This window comes from Branchiostoma belcheri, unplaced genomic scaffold (genome assembly GCF_001625305.1).
Source record: "Branchiostoma belcheri isolate BF01 breed outbred unplaced genomic scaffold, Haploidv18h27 scaffold10, whole genome shotgun sequence".
In the NCBI taxonomy this organism is placed as follows: domain Eukaryota; kingdom Metazoa; phylum Chordata; class Leptocardii; order Amphioxiformes; family Branchiostomatidae; genus Branchiostoma; species Branchiostoma belcheri.
Genome location: NW_017802380.1, coordinates 4044387 through 4061408, shown reverse-complemented (window position 1 = coordinate 4061408; position 17022 = coordinate 4044387). Strand labels below are relative to the sequence as shown.

At 40.5% G+C, this 17022-nt stretch overlaps 1 protein-coding gene across 1 annotated transcript in view; it reads left to right on the top strand.

The window, feature by feature from the left end:
- The window catches only part of LOC109471507 (UDP-xylose and UDP-N-acetylglucosamine transporter-like), a 14663-nt gene extending 1421 nt beyond the window's left edge, over positions 1 to 13242 (top strand). The window contains exons 3-11 of the mRNA XM_019770848.1: positions 3631 to 3633; positions 8722 to 8824; positions 10342 to 10391; positions 10712 to 10793; positions 11100 to 11166; positions 11583 to 11692; positions 12285 to 12360; positions 12667 to 12742; positions 12967 to 13242. Coding sequence (XP_019626407.1) covers positions 3631 to 3633; positions 8722 to 8824; positions 10342 to 10391; positions 10712 to 10793; positions 11100 to 11166; positions 11583 to 11692; positions 12285 to 12360; positions 12667 to 12742; positions 12967 to 13198 — 799 coding nt within the window. The 3' untranslated portion in view covers positions 13199 to 13242. The remainder of the gene's footprint in view (positions 1 to 3630; positions 3634 to 8721; positions 8825 to 10341; positions 10392 to 10711; positions 10794 to 11099; positions 11167 to 11582; positions 11693 to 12284; positions 12361 to 12666; positions 12743 to 12966) is intronic.
- Positions 13243 to 17022: the final 3780 nt, after the last annotated feature.

The following is a 17022-nucleotide window of genomic DNA, read 5'->3' as shown; positions in this document are numbered from 1 at the left end:
GGCAGAGGAGGAGTAACAACCAACAGAAGTCAAGAAACCCAACCTATGTAATACTATACGTACCATCCCCCATGGTCCATGTACTGCCTGATGAGTTCGATAGGGGGCTGTGCTCCGTACACCTCCAGTGCCGGCATGTTCATGTCGTCGATGAAGATGATGAAAGTCTTCCCCAGAGGGGGCCCAAACACACCCTTCCTCCGTTTGTCCAGTTTGCTAAAAATAAAATAAAAAAAATTAAAAGTTTCATAATTCTTAATAATGTTAGCACATTGAATATACATGAAAGCAAAATAGCTAAAATGCATAATGTTTACCTTCACATATGGTCTGCTCTGTTAATTCTTATTCAAACACATTCATATATGGTGACAGGAGTCTAAATCCCTCCTGCTATAAAATTGCAACATGATGTAACCCAACATTAGTTACCATGGTGACAGACGTCTGGTTCAGGTCATTGACCTTATTTGTTTGGAGAAGGAGAGGAAAAAGAAACAGAGCAAAAACAGTATGTTTTCCTTCTGCATATGTAAACAAAATTATGATTACTGTAAGTCCAGTTATGTTCACGAATGCTTTATTTCACGAGATGGAGCAATTTGGGAGTTCACGAGGTCTATGACTTCGCGAGTCGGTATTTTTAACAAGGCGTTACATATGTCTCTGTCGGCAAACTTACCGACAGTCGGTACGGGAAATTATCAATCTTTTTTTTTCGGGACGCGCGGTTAGAACATGGTTTCTTCGACATGACACTTGCCCATTAACGCAAACTCGGGTCCTGGTGCAATGGACGGCATCGCCAACAACGTGGACATCGCCAGGGGATGGGATGGCAATGGGATCAGAGCCGCCTTGAGCCGCGCGCGTGAGTAAACAAAGCAGCCGCCGGTCCGCCGCCGCCATGTTTGAACTTTCGACTCGCAAATTTTGCCAACTTCTACACGTAAATTCCTCACGTAAATCATCATTAGTTGTGAAATTTTAGCGCACTTTTCTATAAATTTGCTGGTTGGGAACATTCAAAACCATGTTGATTTAATAAGTTGTAAAAAAAATCAAGCAAACTTAGACCATTAGACAACGCGCTATGTAAACAAAGGCCGCCATGTTGGATTTCTTGTGATTTGTCGATCGGCTTGGCGGGTACTCGGCGGTAGATTTTCGTGCAATTCTTCCCTATAAATACCTGTTAATGTTGTATATGTAGCGTAAAGTTTCATGGGATGTATGGAAATCTTGTGAAATGATTTTTTTGCGTGTAGCTTTGGTGAGTAACGTTTAACCCGTGTAGTTTGATCTTTCGAGGTATAGACAAAGACCCACGCCACGCTATCCCGCTTGGTTCTATTTTTTGCCGATTTTCCGTACCGTAAATATTCTGCTTAACGTCGCTTGTACACGACAACTTTTCACCGATGTATGTTGTAAAATTCCGTATGTACGATGTTGCACATGTTTACAGCTGTTCGCTGCTATGTTATCGCTAAACTAGCGTTCTTGTTAAAACTGATGTTGTATAGTCGGCTTTGTAAACTTTTACCATTCTTTGCAATTAGCACTTGTACTAGTAACAAAATAATGATTCCGTGAACCATATGCTCATTGAATAAAGTTTATTTGATTCTGAAATGAAGTCTGCTGTTATTCGTTGAGTCTTGTCATTTACTAGTACTACGTAATGTAGAAGTTGTTAGTATAGTGAATAGAGTTGCGACGCACGATGTGTGGGGGAGGGGGTGGTACGTACGGAATGGGTTCGCGAGGAGGTGAGTTCACGAGAAGAGCGTCTTCGTGAAAACCGTGAACTTAAAGATTTCGTTATCAAAAATGGACTTACAGCCATTCCAGGTGGCCCCATTACGACAGGGGTGAGCGCAGCTAATACGATATTAGTGACACGATCCATCTTCCCGCGTACAAATCGCTGAGGGCGTGTCGTACCCAGAACCGTGCTTTCTCCTAGACCAGGCTCAGGCACAGTTCTGGACAGTTCACGCATATCCAGAACCATGCCTGGGGAAATGTATGTTCTTGGATAGGCGGAGACTATCCAGAACTGTGTCTGATCCAACCCCCCTCCCCCCTAAATCTACCTTCTTCAGAATGTCCTCACCTCACCTCATCTCACCGTGGACCTATTCCCTGACCTCATTGGGGGATCGTTGGGACACCATAGAATGTCCAGGAAATGTAATTGGGATTGAAATAAATTCAGATAACTTTTTCAGTGTTTGCTGAGTTTGTTGCACTGAAACCGTGAGTGAAAGTTTCACAGCACAATGAATATCAAGAGTTCCCTGTGTAAGTTTTTAATTCACAAGCGAAACTAGCGTAGGAACACATGACAGAGGTCAGTCTCACTATGAAAAATAGGGAACATAACTTCAAAGGAAATATTTCATGACTTACAGTAGTTTTCTAACAAAGCCTGTGAAAGGATAGGCCTGTCCTGTATGTGATAGAAGTAAGACAGATGTATGCTATGTTGACTGATGGCATGTGCTATTACATACCCTGCCTACAAAGAACAGCCAGGCACTATTGTAACATGTAGCTCCAGGCCTCCGTACCATTGATGCATGCAAGACAGATCATTTATAATGCTAACCCAACCGAAAATCAGGCTGTGTTACACAATTTCTCACTGTCAGGGGCTGAATCTTCCCCTACAGCTTGTGGTCATAAAAAACGTTTAAAATTCTAGGGACCTGACCAGTGGAAATGCTGCTAGTAGAAGTGTGATATTAAATCTTTCTGACACAAAGGGTTTGTTATGCAATCATTCACTTTTCAAATAGTAAGGACTTTTGAAAGACATATTTGAAAGTCAAATTGTTCTGTGAGAGACCAAGAACAAGCTAGTAGTACCACATTATCAATTAGGACTAATTTAGGAGACACTAGTACTTCAGTATAATAATAATCAAGAACACTCAACAAGTGTGTGTGCCCGTTATCTTTTTGTTCGTATCAAATGATTTGAGAAATGGATTACAATAATCTAAGGCAATACTTTACAGTCAGTAGAGTGCTACATAACATGTGAAATACCATGGTAAGCACTTTAAACTAACCCTATAACTCACTAGCTGTTAACAGTTCACAAAGGTACAACTACACGTATCATCTGTTGTCAACAAAACTGACAAAAGGAGTTTAACTCCTTCTGAAAGGCCAAATTCCCGGCTGGCATGTCTTGTTTACTTGTGCCAATTGCCGGTGACCTTTTGACCTCTTGGGCATTCTTCGTTCAAACGTTAACCTTCCTGCTTTCTAAACATAAGTTTAGGGTGTATCCTTCACAATACGGAAATACCTGTATGAATTATTGAAATAAGTGTATACATGTATTGTACTGCATTGTAATAGTATATAAAAGTCTATTTGTAGTGTTAGATATTCTTTTGAAAACTGAACCCCTTTGTAGCTGGATACAGGTATGTAGTGACAATATGGCCTGATTTCCATAATCACACTTCCAGAAGTACTTCAACGATTCTGTCGAACCTTAATGAAATTTACTAGCCAGGCGTATGACTGATTCCTGGGCTCAAAATCCAATCAATGTGCTACAGCTGTCCCTGAGGTATTTTATCATTTGCATGTTTTGAAGCACCAGACTAGGTGGTATGATGATGTATCATCTATTACTGTAAATCTTAAAATGTTCACGGTGGTTATACTTTCTTGGCAATCTCTACTCCAGCATTACAAATTTAAGTCAACATGAATATGCTTTTTCCAATGGATTACCATTATACACAAAATCCTTGTTGTCAGTTTTTCATTGTTCCTTTTCGTTAAACTCCAAGCAGATGTAGGAAGGCAAAACCATAATTTTTTCTAGCCCCTCGTTCCTCATAAAACAAGATAACTTAAATAATGACAATTTGTCGCATATCTTTGGAAAACATTAGGATTTGGCCTTCCTACATCTGCTTGAGGATTAGCTCTTTTTTTCCCACTATATAACTTAAGTTATAACATACTTCCTTGTGGACAAATTCAAAACAACTTCAGACAGATTTCTACTCTTGGTACCAAGATTCTTTAATCTTTTGCTAAGAGGCAGCTGCTGTCCTGTCATTGTGCCTTCACCAAGACATAAGTACGTCTGATTAACCGTTGGACACGGCATGTATTCTAACTGAGACATTCCAAGCAGCCTCCAATGGTTTCCTTGGTCTCTTCTGTATCAAATCCTCCCTTTCCACTACACTTCTACAAAAAGGAGGTATCCATCTTTTTCAACGATAATGTTCCCAACAAAATGAAGATTTTTTTTCACATCTTGCCTTTGTAACTAATCTGCATATTTTTTTCCCATGGAAAAATATATTTACTAGCATACATCACACATGTGAAAAGCTAAAAGGAAGGCAAATAATACAATGTACATTGATGAATGTTAGACATCCAGGTAATGCCACTACTAATGGAAAATACATTTGTACAAGGAACTTGTTACTCAAGCAACTGGATTAGATTTGAAAACTGTTAAGACATTAAAGTAGCATCCACTACTTTTTGTCAATGACTGACGGAATCTATCCAGTTGCTTGAATAACCATTTCCTTGTGTACAGACAACGTATATTACATATCTAGTGCAGATTATACAATTGATTACTATAGCAATCCAAACTTTGAGTACTAAAGTACAGTTTTACTAAACTTCAGATTTCAATTTTTGTCCCCCCCCCCCCCAGAAACCGGAAGTGCAGTGAAAACGCCAGCCCTGACGCTTGACTATGTGCCTTGCTCACAGAACAATGCCGAGAATTCTAAGGACGATCAGACATTGTTTACACGGCGAAGATGACATCCACCAGTCTTCGTCCCCCCACCCTGACGTTTGGGGACAGACCGCCGCGGCTGAAACGCAACCCTGACGCCGGAATCCGACCTGCATTCAGCTACAATAAAGCCAGTCTTTATGCTCGGGTCATAAGGTCCCATAGCAAGCCGGCCGAATTAAAATGCAGCCTGGAGTGTACAGTATTTGAAAAAACACATTTTTTCCACGCTAGTGCCTATCAACGGTTTATTTCCACGATTTACATGCAAGGATGTGTTTCATTTCTTGACAAGATGGTTTGAAAAGGGTTTAGAGCTGATGAAAATCATGCAACGGGGGGTACAGGAGAAAAATTCTGGAAACACCTCGATCATTTTTTTGCGGTGAGTCTGGTGTGCAAATACAGTGGCTTTGAGTTTGAGTGTTGAACCAAGACTAGCCTAGACGTCATCGATTATAGTGCGGAAAAACGAAAAACAAAGTTGTGGACGCTCGGAGGGATATGCAAGATAGTAAACAGTCCTTTCTTGGTTATTTAAAATTTTTGGTTTAGCCGCACGCGTGACCTGGTCGGCACCAGACGGGTAGCAGTTTGCACTGAGGTCATCGTCTCCAAAAAACACACAGAAGCCCAAAAACCGAACCTGTCATTCGAGAAGGGGGCTATATTTACGCCAGAAGCACGCACCTGATCGCTCTGTAACTCCGCCCGGATAAAGTATGGAGTCTTCTCCGTCGATCCGTGCCGTTCTCGCGAAGTTGTTGACGGGAACACGCGTTGGAGCCCGCTGAAGTCACCACAGCCCTCTCCGTCACTTACCCATCGCCTCCATTTTCTTCTTGCCTTGGCTGACGAATTTCCCAGCAGGCCGCGCGAGGGAAATTACTCCCCAGCCGACCAATCAGAAGGCTCCATTCCTAACCAGCTGTCAGCCGGCCGGTGTTTCTCACTGTTTACCTGTTTATTTCGCCTTTTAAAGCTGGATTTTTTAAAAGTAAGGAGCTAGAATTTGCTGAAAGGATGCACCCTGCTGTCGCTATCGCCCTGGTTTTCGCCGGATGCTGCAGTAATGTGGTTTTTCTGGAGCTGCTGGTCACGTAAGTAGTCGGGAGTCTTGCAGCCGACGTGGCCACCCCCCTCCCCACTCAACTAACATGACTCCTAACAAATTATTAGTAACATGCCTAAGTTGATACAGTATCTAAACAGATACTAGACTCCTCCCCCCGCAGCCAGTCGTCTGTTTAATTTGACGATTCACCGCAACCTGCACATTTTGTCTGTAAAAATTTAACGTTAAGTTTCTAAAATTCACTGTAAATCACCGGTGATCATACCATATCATAAAACAAGAGTTCCACGATCTCATACCTTCGCCAAATGATGTTAACCCTTGCGGGTGACGAATTATACAATTTTAATCATTGATTTTGTAAATAAGAGCCTCATTTGCATGGATTATATCAGTTGATCATATTCTCCATCCAATGACAGCCTTATCATAACAAAAAGGCTATTATAGCACTTCCTCATAAATTATGCAAATCAGGTCAAAATTTGAATAAATTATATTTATTGATGTTCACCTTCACTTAACTTCCAAATGTGGCAAGTATGAAATTCGGCGTGCAGCAGTTACAACTATGGAATTATAAGAATTTGCCATTAATTATGCAAATTAGGTCCTCATTTACATAATCTATATCCTCAGATGTTTTCTCGTTCTCAAGTAGATGTCACAAGTGTTTCATAGTTCTATTATAGAACAAAGCAGATTTATAGAATTTCCTCATTAATTATGCAAATTAGCCACAGATTTGCATAATTGCCATCTGATTATGTCAAGCATCACTTAAACTACCTACATACCAAAAATCACGACAATACGTCAACCGGTTCTTGAGTTATCGTCCTTCAAATTTTTTTCAACAAATGCTCCTGCAGTTCCAGAACAAGGCGCTAGGGGACCCAAACTCATGTCACTTCTTTCCTACCCCAAGAGCTATCTACCAACCAAAATTCATGACCCTAGCATGTCCAGAACATGAGATATCAAAACCGGAAGTTCAGCTGCAGTACCTAGGAAAGCCGCAAGGGGGCCCAAAATCTAATCATTTCTAGGTCTCATGAAGACCTACCCACCTACCAAGTTTCATTCCAATCCATCCACTGCTTCTCGAGTTATCTTGCTAAACCACACACACACAAACACACACACACACACACAGACAAACGCTACTGAAAACATAACCTTCTTGCCGAAGGTAATTATAGGAAAATAACCCAGCTATAATTTCAAACTATATAGGAGAGAGGAACCCTCCTGTCTGAAAATTATGTCTGATGTCTTGTGTCTGTCCAGAGAGCATCCAGGTGCAGGGAACATCGTCACGTTTGCTCAGTTCCTGTGGATCGCAGCAGACGGCTTCTTCTTCACAACAAACTTCGGCCGTAAAAAGCCAGTCATTCCTGTCAGGTACTAAAAATGCTATATACATGTATCAAGCACGTCGGCAGAACGTACTGCACCTGCGTGAAACCTGTAATGTATTGTACATAGCACTTCGGCAGAACGTCTCATATAAGGTTGTATTCGCACATATAAGGTTAACATCCCGCCTGTAGTTCTCAAATGTTGTGTTGGAAAAAATATCCTCTGCAACAGGCAAAATTCTGATGCAACAGTGACCAAACATCCAACAAAAACCGCTAAAATCCAGGGTTCTGCGCAGGCGCAGTACGTTCTGCCGACGTGCTCATGTATCACCATCCTAGTGTCAGGTCACATGTGTCGAACGATTGCAAATGGAGGGCACATTCTTGAGTTATACAGATGTCAAACAAAATTCAGCTGTCTTATGTAGGAAAGATAGTACCAAAAATAACATTCTTTGAAGGTTCAAATTACAATATATTACATGTAACGTTACACAAAATGTTTACCTGGGTCGTTTTTTTTTTTGCAAAAAAGGTTTTTCTCCATAATGATAGTCAGACACAGTGGAATGGCATCATAAGACACGTACGGAACCCATCAGTTCACAAGTAAAGAAATCAATCAAAAGGATGGACGAATGGATTTTATTCAATATCTGCACCGTTTAAACTAAAGTAGGAAGCTTTCGTATTAATCACTGAGCTCTTTTTTGAAACGCCGTTTAATTATAGTTCACCAGATCTCCTCAACTACCGGTAGTCATATAGAATCCACAGGACTACAGGTTTATGTGTTGATCTCTGCACACAAAAGTTGAACTCAATCTGCCTGGATGATGTTATCTTGAAACCATCATCTCTCCATCCATCATGAAGAGACTGTGCTCACAGGGGTATATTGTGTAATCAGGTTTTTGCATGGACGAAAGCCAAAGTCGTTATATCTACACCCAAGGTCAGACAGAGTTATATCTCCGTGGACAAAAGAAAATGATGCGACGTTATAAATGACTGCTGGAACGTAATGATTTTCAATTACCGGTAATTTTCCTATTGGCTGATTTCTGATTAGGACTATTCCAAAGTTGTGAGGGGGGAAGGAGAATGGTCCATTTTCATGAATGGGAACTATAATAGTGGAGGAATAAGTCCTATTTTATTGTAAATTGTGAAACGTTTTTGTTAGCAATTTTCATAGTGATTTCTCACTGTAAACTCATCAGAGTCATCACACTGCAGAGTGCAGACATACATTTTGTCTGTGTTGCATGGATGCAAATTTGAAATACAACAGTTACTCCTTTTCCCTCCTACCATGAAATTAACTCCAAGAGTACTAAAATCCATTTACAGTGTAGTGCAGGTAAAATTTGTCTAGAGCATGTAATTTTCAATGCTACCTGCACCAGTGCAAGTATGCAAAAAAAGATTTTGAGCCCTGAGTCAAATCAAATTATACTTTGTGACGACTTGTTTTGCAGTAAGTACGCAACGATGGTGGTGATGTTCTTTACAGTCAGCGTGGTGAATAACTACGCCCTCAACTTCCACATCCCCATGCCTCTGCACATGATCTTCCGAGCGGTGAGTTAACCTAAAGACTGCTAAGGAAGCTGCTTTAGCATCGGATTTGTATTGGTCAGGGGGTTAGAGTTAACTTTGGACAGCAGAGATAAGGTTAAAAGCGGCATTACATGTTGTTTTAAAGGCTTCCCATGCAATTACATGGTCATGGCAAAACTATGTTCAGGATGAGAAAATCTGTCTGATGTATTTATGTATTAGTATACTGTACCTTTTGAACTCTGGTATAGTCTGCAAAACATTTCTGGTCCCTTTTGAAGTAATGCATAATGAGAATACAACTGGAACTTCTGTCTTGTGCAAGGTGAGAGTACCGGTAAATTGGGTACGTGATACAGGTACAGATACGGGCCTGATTGCAGCATGCCCCTTCCTTGCTCCTAACAGTGTCTGTTCAGAGCCAGTCTGATTGATCCACTGCGCAGTTAGCATGAGACCAGCTCCCCTGTGGTACATGTATTACTGGTGTGTCCACAGAGGTGTAGTTTGCAGGGAAGGCTCATTTTATGCACTGTTACCTTCAAATTCAGACCTTGTAGTCAAGCCTTCCAGTAATTCCCAGAGATGACATCATTTTTTTCAACCTCTCTACCAATCTTGAAGTTTTTCATCCCAGAAATATAGGGGGAACAACAACTGCAAAAATGATCATTAGGATCTGTGTGAACATTTTCATACAGTACCAGTTACTGTGATTGTGTGAATTGTTTCATTGTTTGATTCAACACAAAATGTAATCAAAGAGGAGGCATGATCTGTCTCAGCATTTATTGCAGGAAATGTACTCACCTCTATTCTGGGTAATGTACCTTCACAAATTCAGTAGTCTGTTGCTATATGCCAATTTACTAGTACATGACTTTTTCCAGCCATTATAAGGCTTAGCATTGATGGACTTTAGAGGAAAGAACAAATTGCAGATTGGTATGTGGATTGCCACTGTAGGATTACACTACAGGATATTACTGAGAATGGACGACCTGTGTTAACCTAATTTGTCACCATATATGGAAGTGGGACAGATTGGATGGCCTCTGTTAACCTCATTTTCTATCCATATATGGGAGTGGGACTGAGGATATTGCCCCCTAAACTTCTTTTTTTTTTCACAGTCGGAATGTACTGTACTGTATTTTTTTTCAGCCACAAAATGAAGTCCCTGCAAATAATAAAGCAATGTACAGTATCTGCAAGGGTAAACCAATCACAGAGTAATCGAAGTTTCACAGAAATGCTACTGGGATTGTTAACAATTTCTACTGGGAACAATTATACAACATCGTCATTTTCCAAATCATACACATGGGTGTATTTACCCTTGGCCCAAATTCTACATGAAAGGAAACTAAATGAAAGGTCACACTTCCGCTGGAATCATAATGCATAATGTAGTAAACTTTAACTATCTTTTACATGAAGTTAGGCCACACTAAGTTCATTATATAGATGACATCTGCACCTGCATCTGATCAGTATTGGTGTGTAATGTAATCTTTATCTCTTTATCGCTTTTGTAGGGATCTCTAATTGCTAATATGATGCTGGGAATCATCCTGTTAAAAAAGAGGTCTGTATATCACCTTGGCTTAACTTTTGGGAGAAAGCTACATTTAAGATCATATAGATTTGAGTCTTAACATGAAATCTGATCAACAAAAATGAAGTTTGTTAACCATTCAGTTTGTTTTCCATTCTGGAAGAAATATGAATCACACAGTCTTGATTTTTTTTATATTCATGCTCAGTATGTTTTTCATTTTGAAAATGTTACTGTAGAACTTTAAATTTAGAATTTGGATTTGGCAGGGGGGGCCTGCATGAAGGACTGTGCACAATGCACATGTACCATTATTGGTGTCTAACATTTGACTTTTTTTACTGTGGCAGCTATAAGCCAGCCAAGTATGTAGCAGTCCTGATGATCACCTGTGGGATCTTCACATGTACCTACATGTCAGCCCAGTCTGTGGTAAGGATACTTAATTATTCATCTTAAACTTTTAACTGCTTCTTTTGTTAATCTTCAGTTACTGTAGAAGAACCAGTGTTTGCACTCTTCTTGATGTAACAGAAACCCTCAAATTTACAAATTTTACAGTGAGTCTGTGAAGTCTGTGGATTTGATCTGTGTCAATGTGTTGGACTGTGTAGGATGTAGAGATAGATTCATCCGGCAGTACACATGTAATACTATGTATTCGGTGTTGAATGATGTGTGTTAAGTCTGTCTGTAGCATGTATTCAATGTATACTGATCTGTATTTGGTCTGTCCAGGGTGCTGAAAACGAAGATGCTGAGACTGAGGATGAAGGGCTGGTGCAGTTCCTGTGGTGGTTGCTAGGTGGGGTTAGTCATATGTTGCAAACCTATGGCATAATGTTGTCTTGTATACAGGGATTGGGTGTAGTAGAGGTAGATTGTTGGCACTAGGATTGTGTACCTGGACTAGAACTGTGTACCTGGACCAGTGACATAGTTTAGATCAAGTCCTTGTTTAGATACAGGTCTGAACCAAAGTATATGGTTTAAGTACATGTTTACACTGAACTAAAAATACTAGCTAGGTACTAGTGATTGCTCTTTGCAATGACAACAATTTCAACAAATTAGGAAAACTCAGGGAGACCCAGTCTGCGCTACTGTATATCCCCTAGTAATAACATATGACACTGGGGAAACATAGTCTTATACATATTTGTCTTATACATATGTCTTGCATATACATGTACCGGTATCTGTGTTTGTTGACCCTTTCAGGCATAGCCATGTTGACCTTTGCCCTCTTCATGTCGGCCAGAATGGGCATCTATCAGGAAGTCCTATACTCCAAACATGGCAAACATCCGAAGGAGGCACTTTTCTACAACGTGAGTATGGCAAAATCACGACCCAGACATGTGTGGAGGCCCCTACACATGTGAGCTGTAGCAAGGCCACAGTGCACGAGTAGCTACTTGAAAAAGCATCATGATTCATGTCAGTTGAGGATGACAAAAGAACAGAGAAGAAGTACAGGACCAACTTTTAAATCCAAGAATGTTTGATATTTTTTTAACCCTCAGCCATGCCTCCATTGGGCAAGTGGCAAGCAACCCAGCTGGTTTGCGGTACAGATCGAATCCCGTGGATTCAGAGAGGGAGGGTTTAAGCCCTGCTTAGAACAGTTGGTCATAGCGTCTTTTGTCCTTTCAGATGGGGACATAAATCCAACGGTCCCATGTATGGAGGAGCCTCAGACATTAAACCTATGCATGTAAAAGAACCCAACTTACTTATCTAGAAGAGTAGGCGCTACCTGGTGTGCTTGGATGGAACTGCAAGCTGTAGTGAAGCCACGCTGCACTTTTTGCTACTTGAAAAAGCATCATGCTTTTTCTCAAGTTTCTTCCTAGCATACCATGTTTCTGTGAATATAGTCCATCTTTTGCATCCATTGGTCCTCTTGGTTTATATTCCCAGCATGCCTTGCCACTCCCAGCATTCCTCCCGTTAGCAGGAGACATCTACAGACACGCCGTCCTGTTCAGTCAGAGTGGTGAGGGATTTTTTTTCATTTACCGTAAATCTAAAAACTTTAGTGTAGTGATTTTATCACAAAGTCATGACACCATGAATATATCCTCCTGGTATGTACTGTACTATTGCATGTACATGGATTTGTACTATCCTCAGGGTGCCTTGTTACTTTGCTGAAATTCTTCAAGAAGCTTTCAAAGTGTAATTAGTCTAGACGTATATCAAAGAACTCAATGAACAAGAAATCAATGAACGTTTGTTACATTTGAGGAAGTTTTGTTAGGAATCATTTGATTGTACATGTCATTTTCGTTTTCCATTTCAGAGCCAATCCTGATACCTGTACTGGAGATCGGGGTCCCAAAGATGTGGTTCTTTCTACTGATGAACTGTATTACACAATATCCTTTTTATATGTACTTGGATTGATATACTAGTAATTTTTAATTAACACATCTTACATTGCCACACGTTGAGCTAGAAGTGCTATAGCTTAAAAAGACCATAAAAAGTTCAGTTGGCAATGCAGTGACAACTTGTTGGTTGTAGTTATATTCTGCTACCCGTATGTACTGAAATGTTGACTTACTGTTAAAACATGTATTTCCTTGACGTCCCCCTTCACATATATCTGTATCCGCGGGGTGTTCATCCTGACGACGGAGTGTGCCTCTCTCACCGTCACCCTCATCATCACCTTACGCAAGTTCATCAGCCTCATCCTCTCCATCTTCTACTTCCAGAACCCCTTCACCGTGTACCACTGGTTCGGCACCGCGCTGGTGTTCGGCGGGACACTGCTGTTTGTGGATATTTACAACATGATACGGCAGAGCCTGGCAAAGAAGAAGGATTGATTTTTTTATTTTAATTGGGAGGAGTGCCAACTCAAGGATTTATTGTCAGATTTTAAAAGGAGAAAACCGTGAACGTATGTGTGTGTGGGGGGGGGGCGTGTGTGTGTGTGTGTGTGTGTGTTTGTGTAAGTGCATGATTGTACGTGTGTATGCACATGCATGTGTGAATGCATGTTTGTGTGTATGTGTGTTTGTATGTGTGTATGCACATGTAGGTGTGCATGTGTGTATGTGTATGTGTGTATGCACATGTAGGTGTGCATGTGTGTATGTGTGTATGCACATGCAGGTGTGTATGTGTGAATGCATGTTTGTGTGCAGGCATAACCTGTTTGTGTTTATGGTGGATGAAAATACACTGCAAAATATGTTTATTTTAACCAGAGATTTCTCAATATTATTTGTAATTCTTTCCTCAATCATCACAGATATTGACAATTATTACAGTCATATTTATCATTATCATTATTACAACAATGGTTTGGTCACCTCATTTCATTTTTACTTTAGATATCATTTTCTTGATATCATATTTTCTTTTGATATTTGGCTGAAAGGAGTTATTCCTCTTGGTAGGAAGTTGTTTTAATATGAATATTCTGTTTCTGAGGTCATTTGAAAAGAACAATGATTTTATGCATTGAAAAAAAACAGTAATATGAACATGATAAACCTAAATTACATGTATGTAAATATTGGTGGTCGCTTATTTGTATTGACTCAGGACAATTTTTGTGCATTATCTCCTACCTCTATTTGTAAGACTTAACACAAATTTTAAATCCCCATATGTAATGGAAATATTGGTGTGAAATTATACTATGTAGCATGCAAATAATTTAGTCATAGAAAAAAATGGAAACCACACTAATAATTTTCAGTTCATGGAGGATCACTACAATTTATAGCCTGGAAAATATGAATTTGATGATATGTTTTTAGAATTTCTTTTCCTTTTGTTACTGTATATGATGATATAGCATGCAGTTTTGTTTAAGCTTGCCGATTTAGGGCATTTAAAATATTTGTCTATTTTTATAGACCATTTGTTTAGATTATCACTATGTACATGTGTGCCAAACTTTATGCTTTTGGGCAGATTTGCAAATATCTGATTGGATTTTGTTTGATGATTATACAAATGTATTAAGCACTGGTCAATAATGATATGCCCACCTCACCTATCCCTTCACCTCAGAGGGTTGTTGGGGCTCCATGATGAGGCCACTATTTTCCTATCATGTGCATGTGCTTGTAGACATAGTTTGATCTAATATAAAGTCTTATACAGTAATCAGTAAAATAGATGCATTTACCTACCAATAACAATTAAATTTGACAATGAAATTTGATAATGATATTTTGAAATAATTAATATCACATGGCTGTGAACTGTTTTTATAAGGTAGTTGTCTTTGTTCACGATAGGAAAAAATTCATATGATTTACTATACCTCAATGGATTCACCAACGAGATTGAGTCACCATGCTGTGTTTTGTGCAGATCATATGCAATGGTTAACAATACATCTTGTTCAGTTTTGGTAGAAACGAGGTTTGTATTCCACGTTTTTAAAGCAGATCATCCTGTTAGCCTATAGAAATGATCTGGGTAGTTTTCAGTTCATTGTTTCATTATTAGAAGAAATTTTGTTTTGCCTCAGTCAAAAACGGTGATTAAATTACGATGCTCAACAGAATATTATGAACGGTCCGGCCATTCTTGTAACGTTGTAACGTTGTCTCAAGCTTATTGAAAATTTTGGCTGATCTCCAAGCAGATCCTACGGCGGCATGGCATTGTCCATCGGTCAAGTGCCTGATGGTCACTCTTTGACCAATGGACATTGCCTCTCCACCTTAGAATCTGCTTGGAGATTGAAATTTGGCAAGTTTTCAGGTTCGCATAATGTAATGGCGAGCTGTGTTTAGCATATCAAAGGACTCTGTCATCATCATTCAGATATTTGCTCGCCACTTTGGACGCACCATCTCGCCGTCCATCCCTCCTGCTGACCTTTACGGTGCGCCAAGCGGAAGGAAAAGGTCTGTTTACCGGGGAAATGACTAGCGAGGATAAATCTGACTTGCGTCCCGCTGATAACGAGATTACCCGTCGATATTTACGCTTGTCGCCCACACGGTTTTTAACGAAAGGTTGTCGAACTCTTAGTGGAAGTAATTGGTCCCAAGTGTTTTGAAGGGTGCGTGGATGTGCCTTACAAGTTGAGTCATGCTTGCTGTGATAAATGACATTTGCAGCCACTTTTAGGAAATGTCAGGAAGTTGAAAGCCTTCCCACACTATAGCGTGGGGGCTTGTCTACTGATAGTGATATATCATCAACTCCCATGCTTGCGGGGGATTTGAACCTGTATTCGTTTGCTGTGATTTAGCCGAAAACAGAAAAATTACTTGAGAACGGGGACATCAAATGAACATGAAGTCTAGAAAGGATGTCCACATTTCAGTCGTTTGAGTGTCCGGCAGACATTAAGAGCTTTCTCTTGAAACCCCAGATTGTTGTACAACAGTTGTTCAGCACCAAGGACAGGGCTTCTGCGGTTGCATTACGTTGGTTTTAGCCAGCAGCCACATTAATACCAAAAGTAGACTGTTAGAATATCAGTAGTCTGACGATAGCCAAGCGTCTAAGCGACCTATACGCCCAGGTCTTATCCCTAAGGTGGTCCTGTGGTTAGGCCTGTTGACTTTGGCAGACTCCGGTCATATTCTTGGAAAAGGCCCTTTACACCTATTTCCTCACTTGACTCAGGTGAAAATCAGCAGTCTGTTTTCTAGCGTCAGTCAGGAGGGTCCTTTTGGCTAAAACGTTTGAGTTTCAGGAAGTAACGCCAGGGGTCCAATGTTTGAGGAGAGCCACACTTATCCAAAAAAAAGTAGGGATTGGGTGGATCAAACCACACAATCTGGTCTTACGCAGTCCGGTATCATTTTATACGTACTGTATAAAACCAAAGAGTTGCGCCTAAAGGCAGTTTACCGGTTATGCTTAACAAACAGAAATCCGTGGATAACGGGATTTTGATGGACTGCAGGAAATGTCAAATGACCAACACGCGTCTTTCACGGGGTAACCTTTCGTCCTGCGACTTTCCAATGTGCGTGGGACGCCCGTCAACATGAACATACACACACGCGTCAACATGAACACACGCACACCGTGTACACACATACACAGACACACGCACACACATGCATACACACACACGCACGCACATATACTCGTACACGCGCGCACGCGCGCACACACACACACACATACGCAAAAACGTTACCAGAAACATAGCGATTGTAAAAATACAGGATATCAAAGAGGTCCGGTAGTAGTAGCAAGGGTGAAAGCCAAGGTTCTCATCGATGTAAAGTTGTTTACCGTAGCCCAGCCGGGGGCAAATCCGGAAACCTACGAGCCTTTTAGAAACGTCAAAGTGCTGTGCAAAGCGCAAACTCGACACCGGTAAGTGTTGGTTAAAGAAACTCTGACGTATAGTTGGTGACGTGGAAAGTTAGGGGGTCGGTGTCTCTGCGGGCACTGCCAAGGTTCTGTAGATCTGTTCTGTTCCAAATTCTAGCCCAACTAAATTAGGACATCTTCATTTCGAAACCCTTGAACAACCAATGGAATAAGTCAAAACAAGACGATAGTATGGCGGCTGTACTTAATTTCCTTCGATTTAATAATTGGACGATTTTTAGCCTGGATTAGCCTGGCACACTAGGCGCTCTGGATAAATTTGGGGCTAGTGTGTTATGGCTGTAGCATCCAAGCTAAAGAGAAATATGCTAACAATAATGCCAAA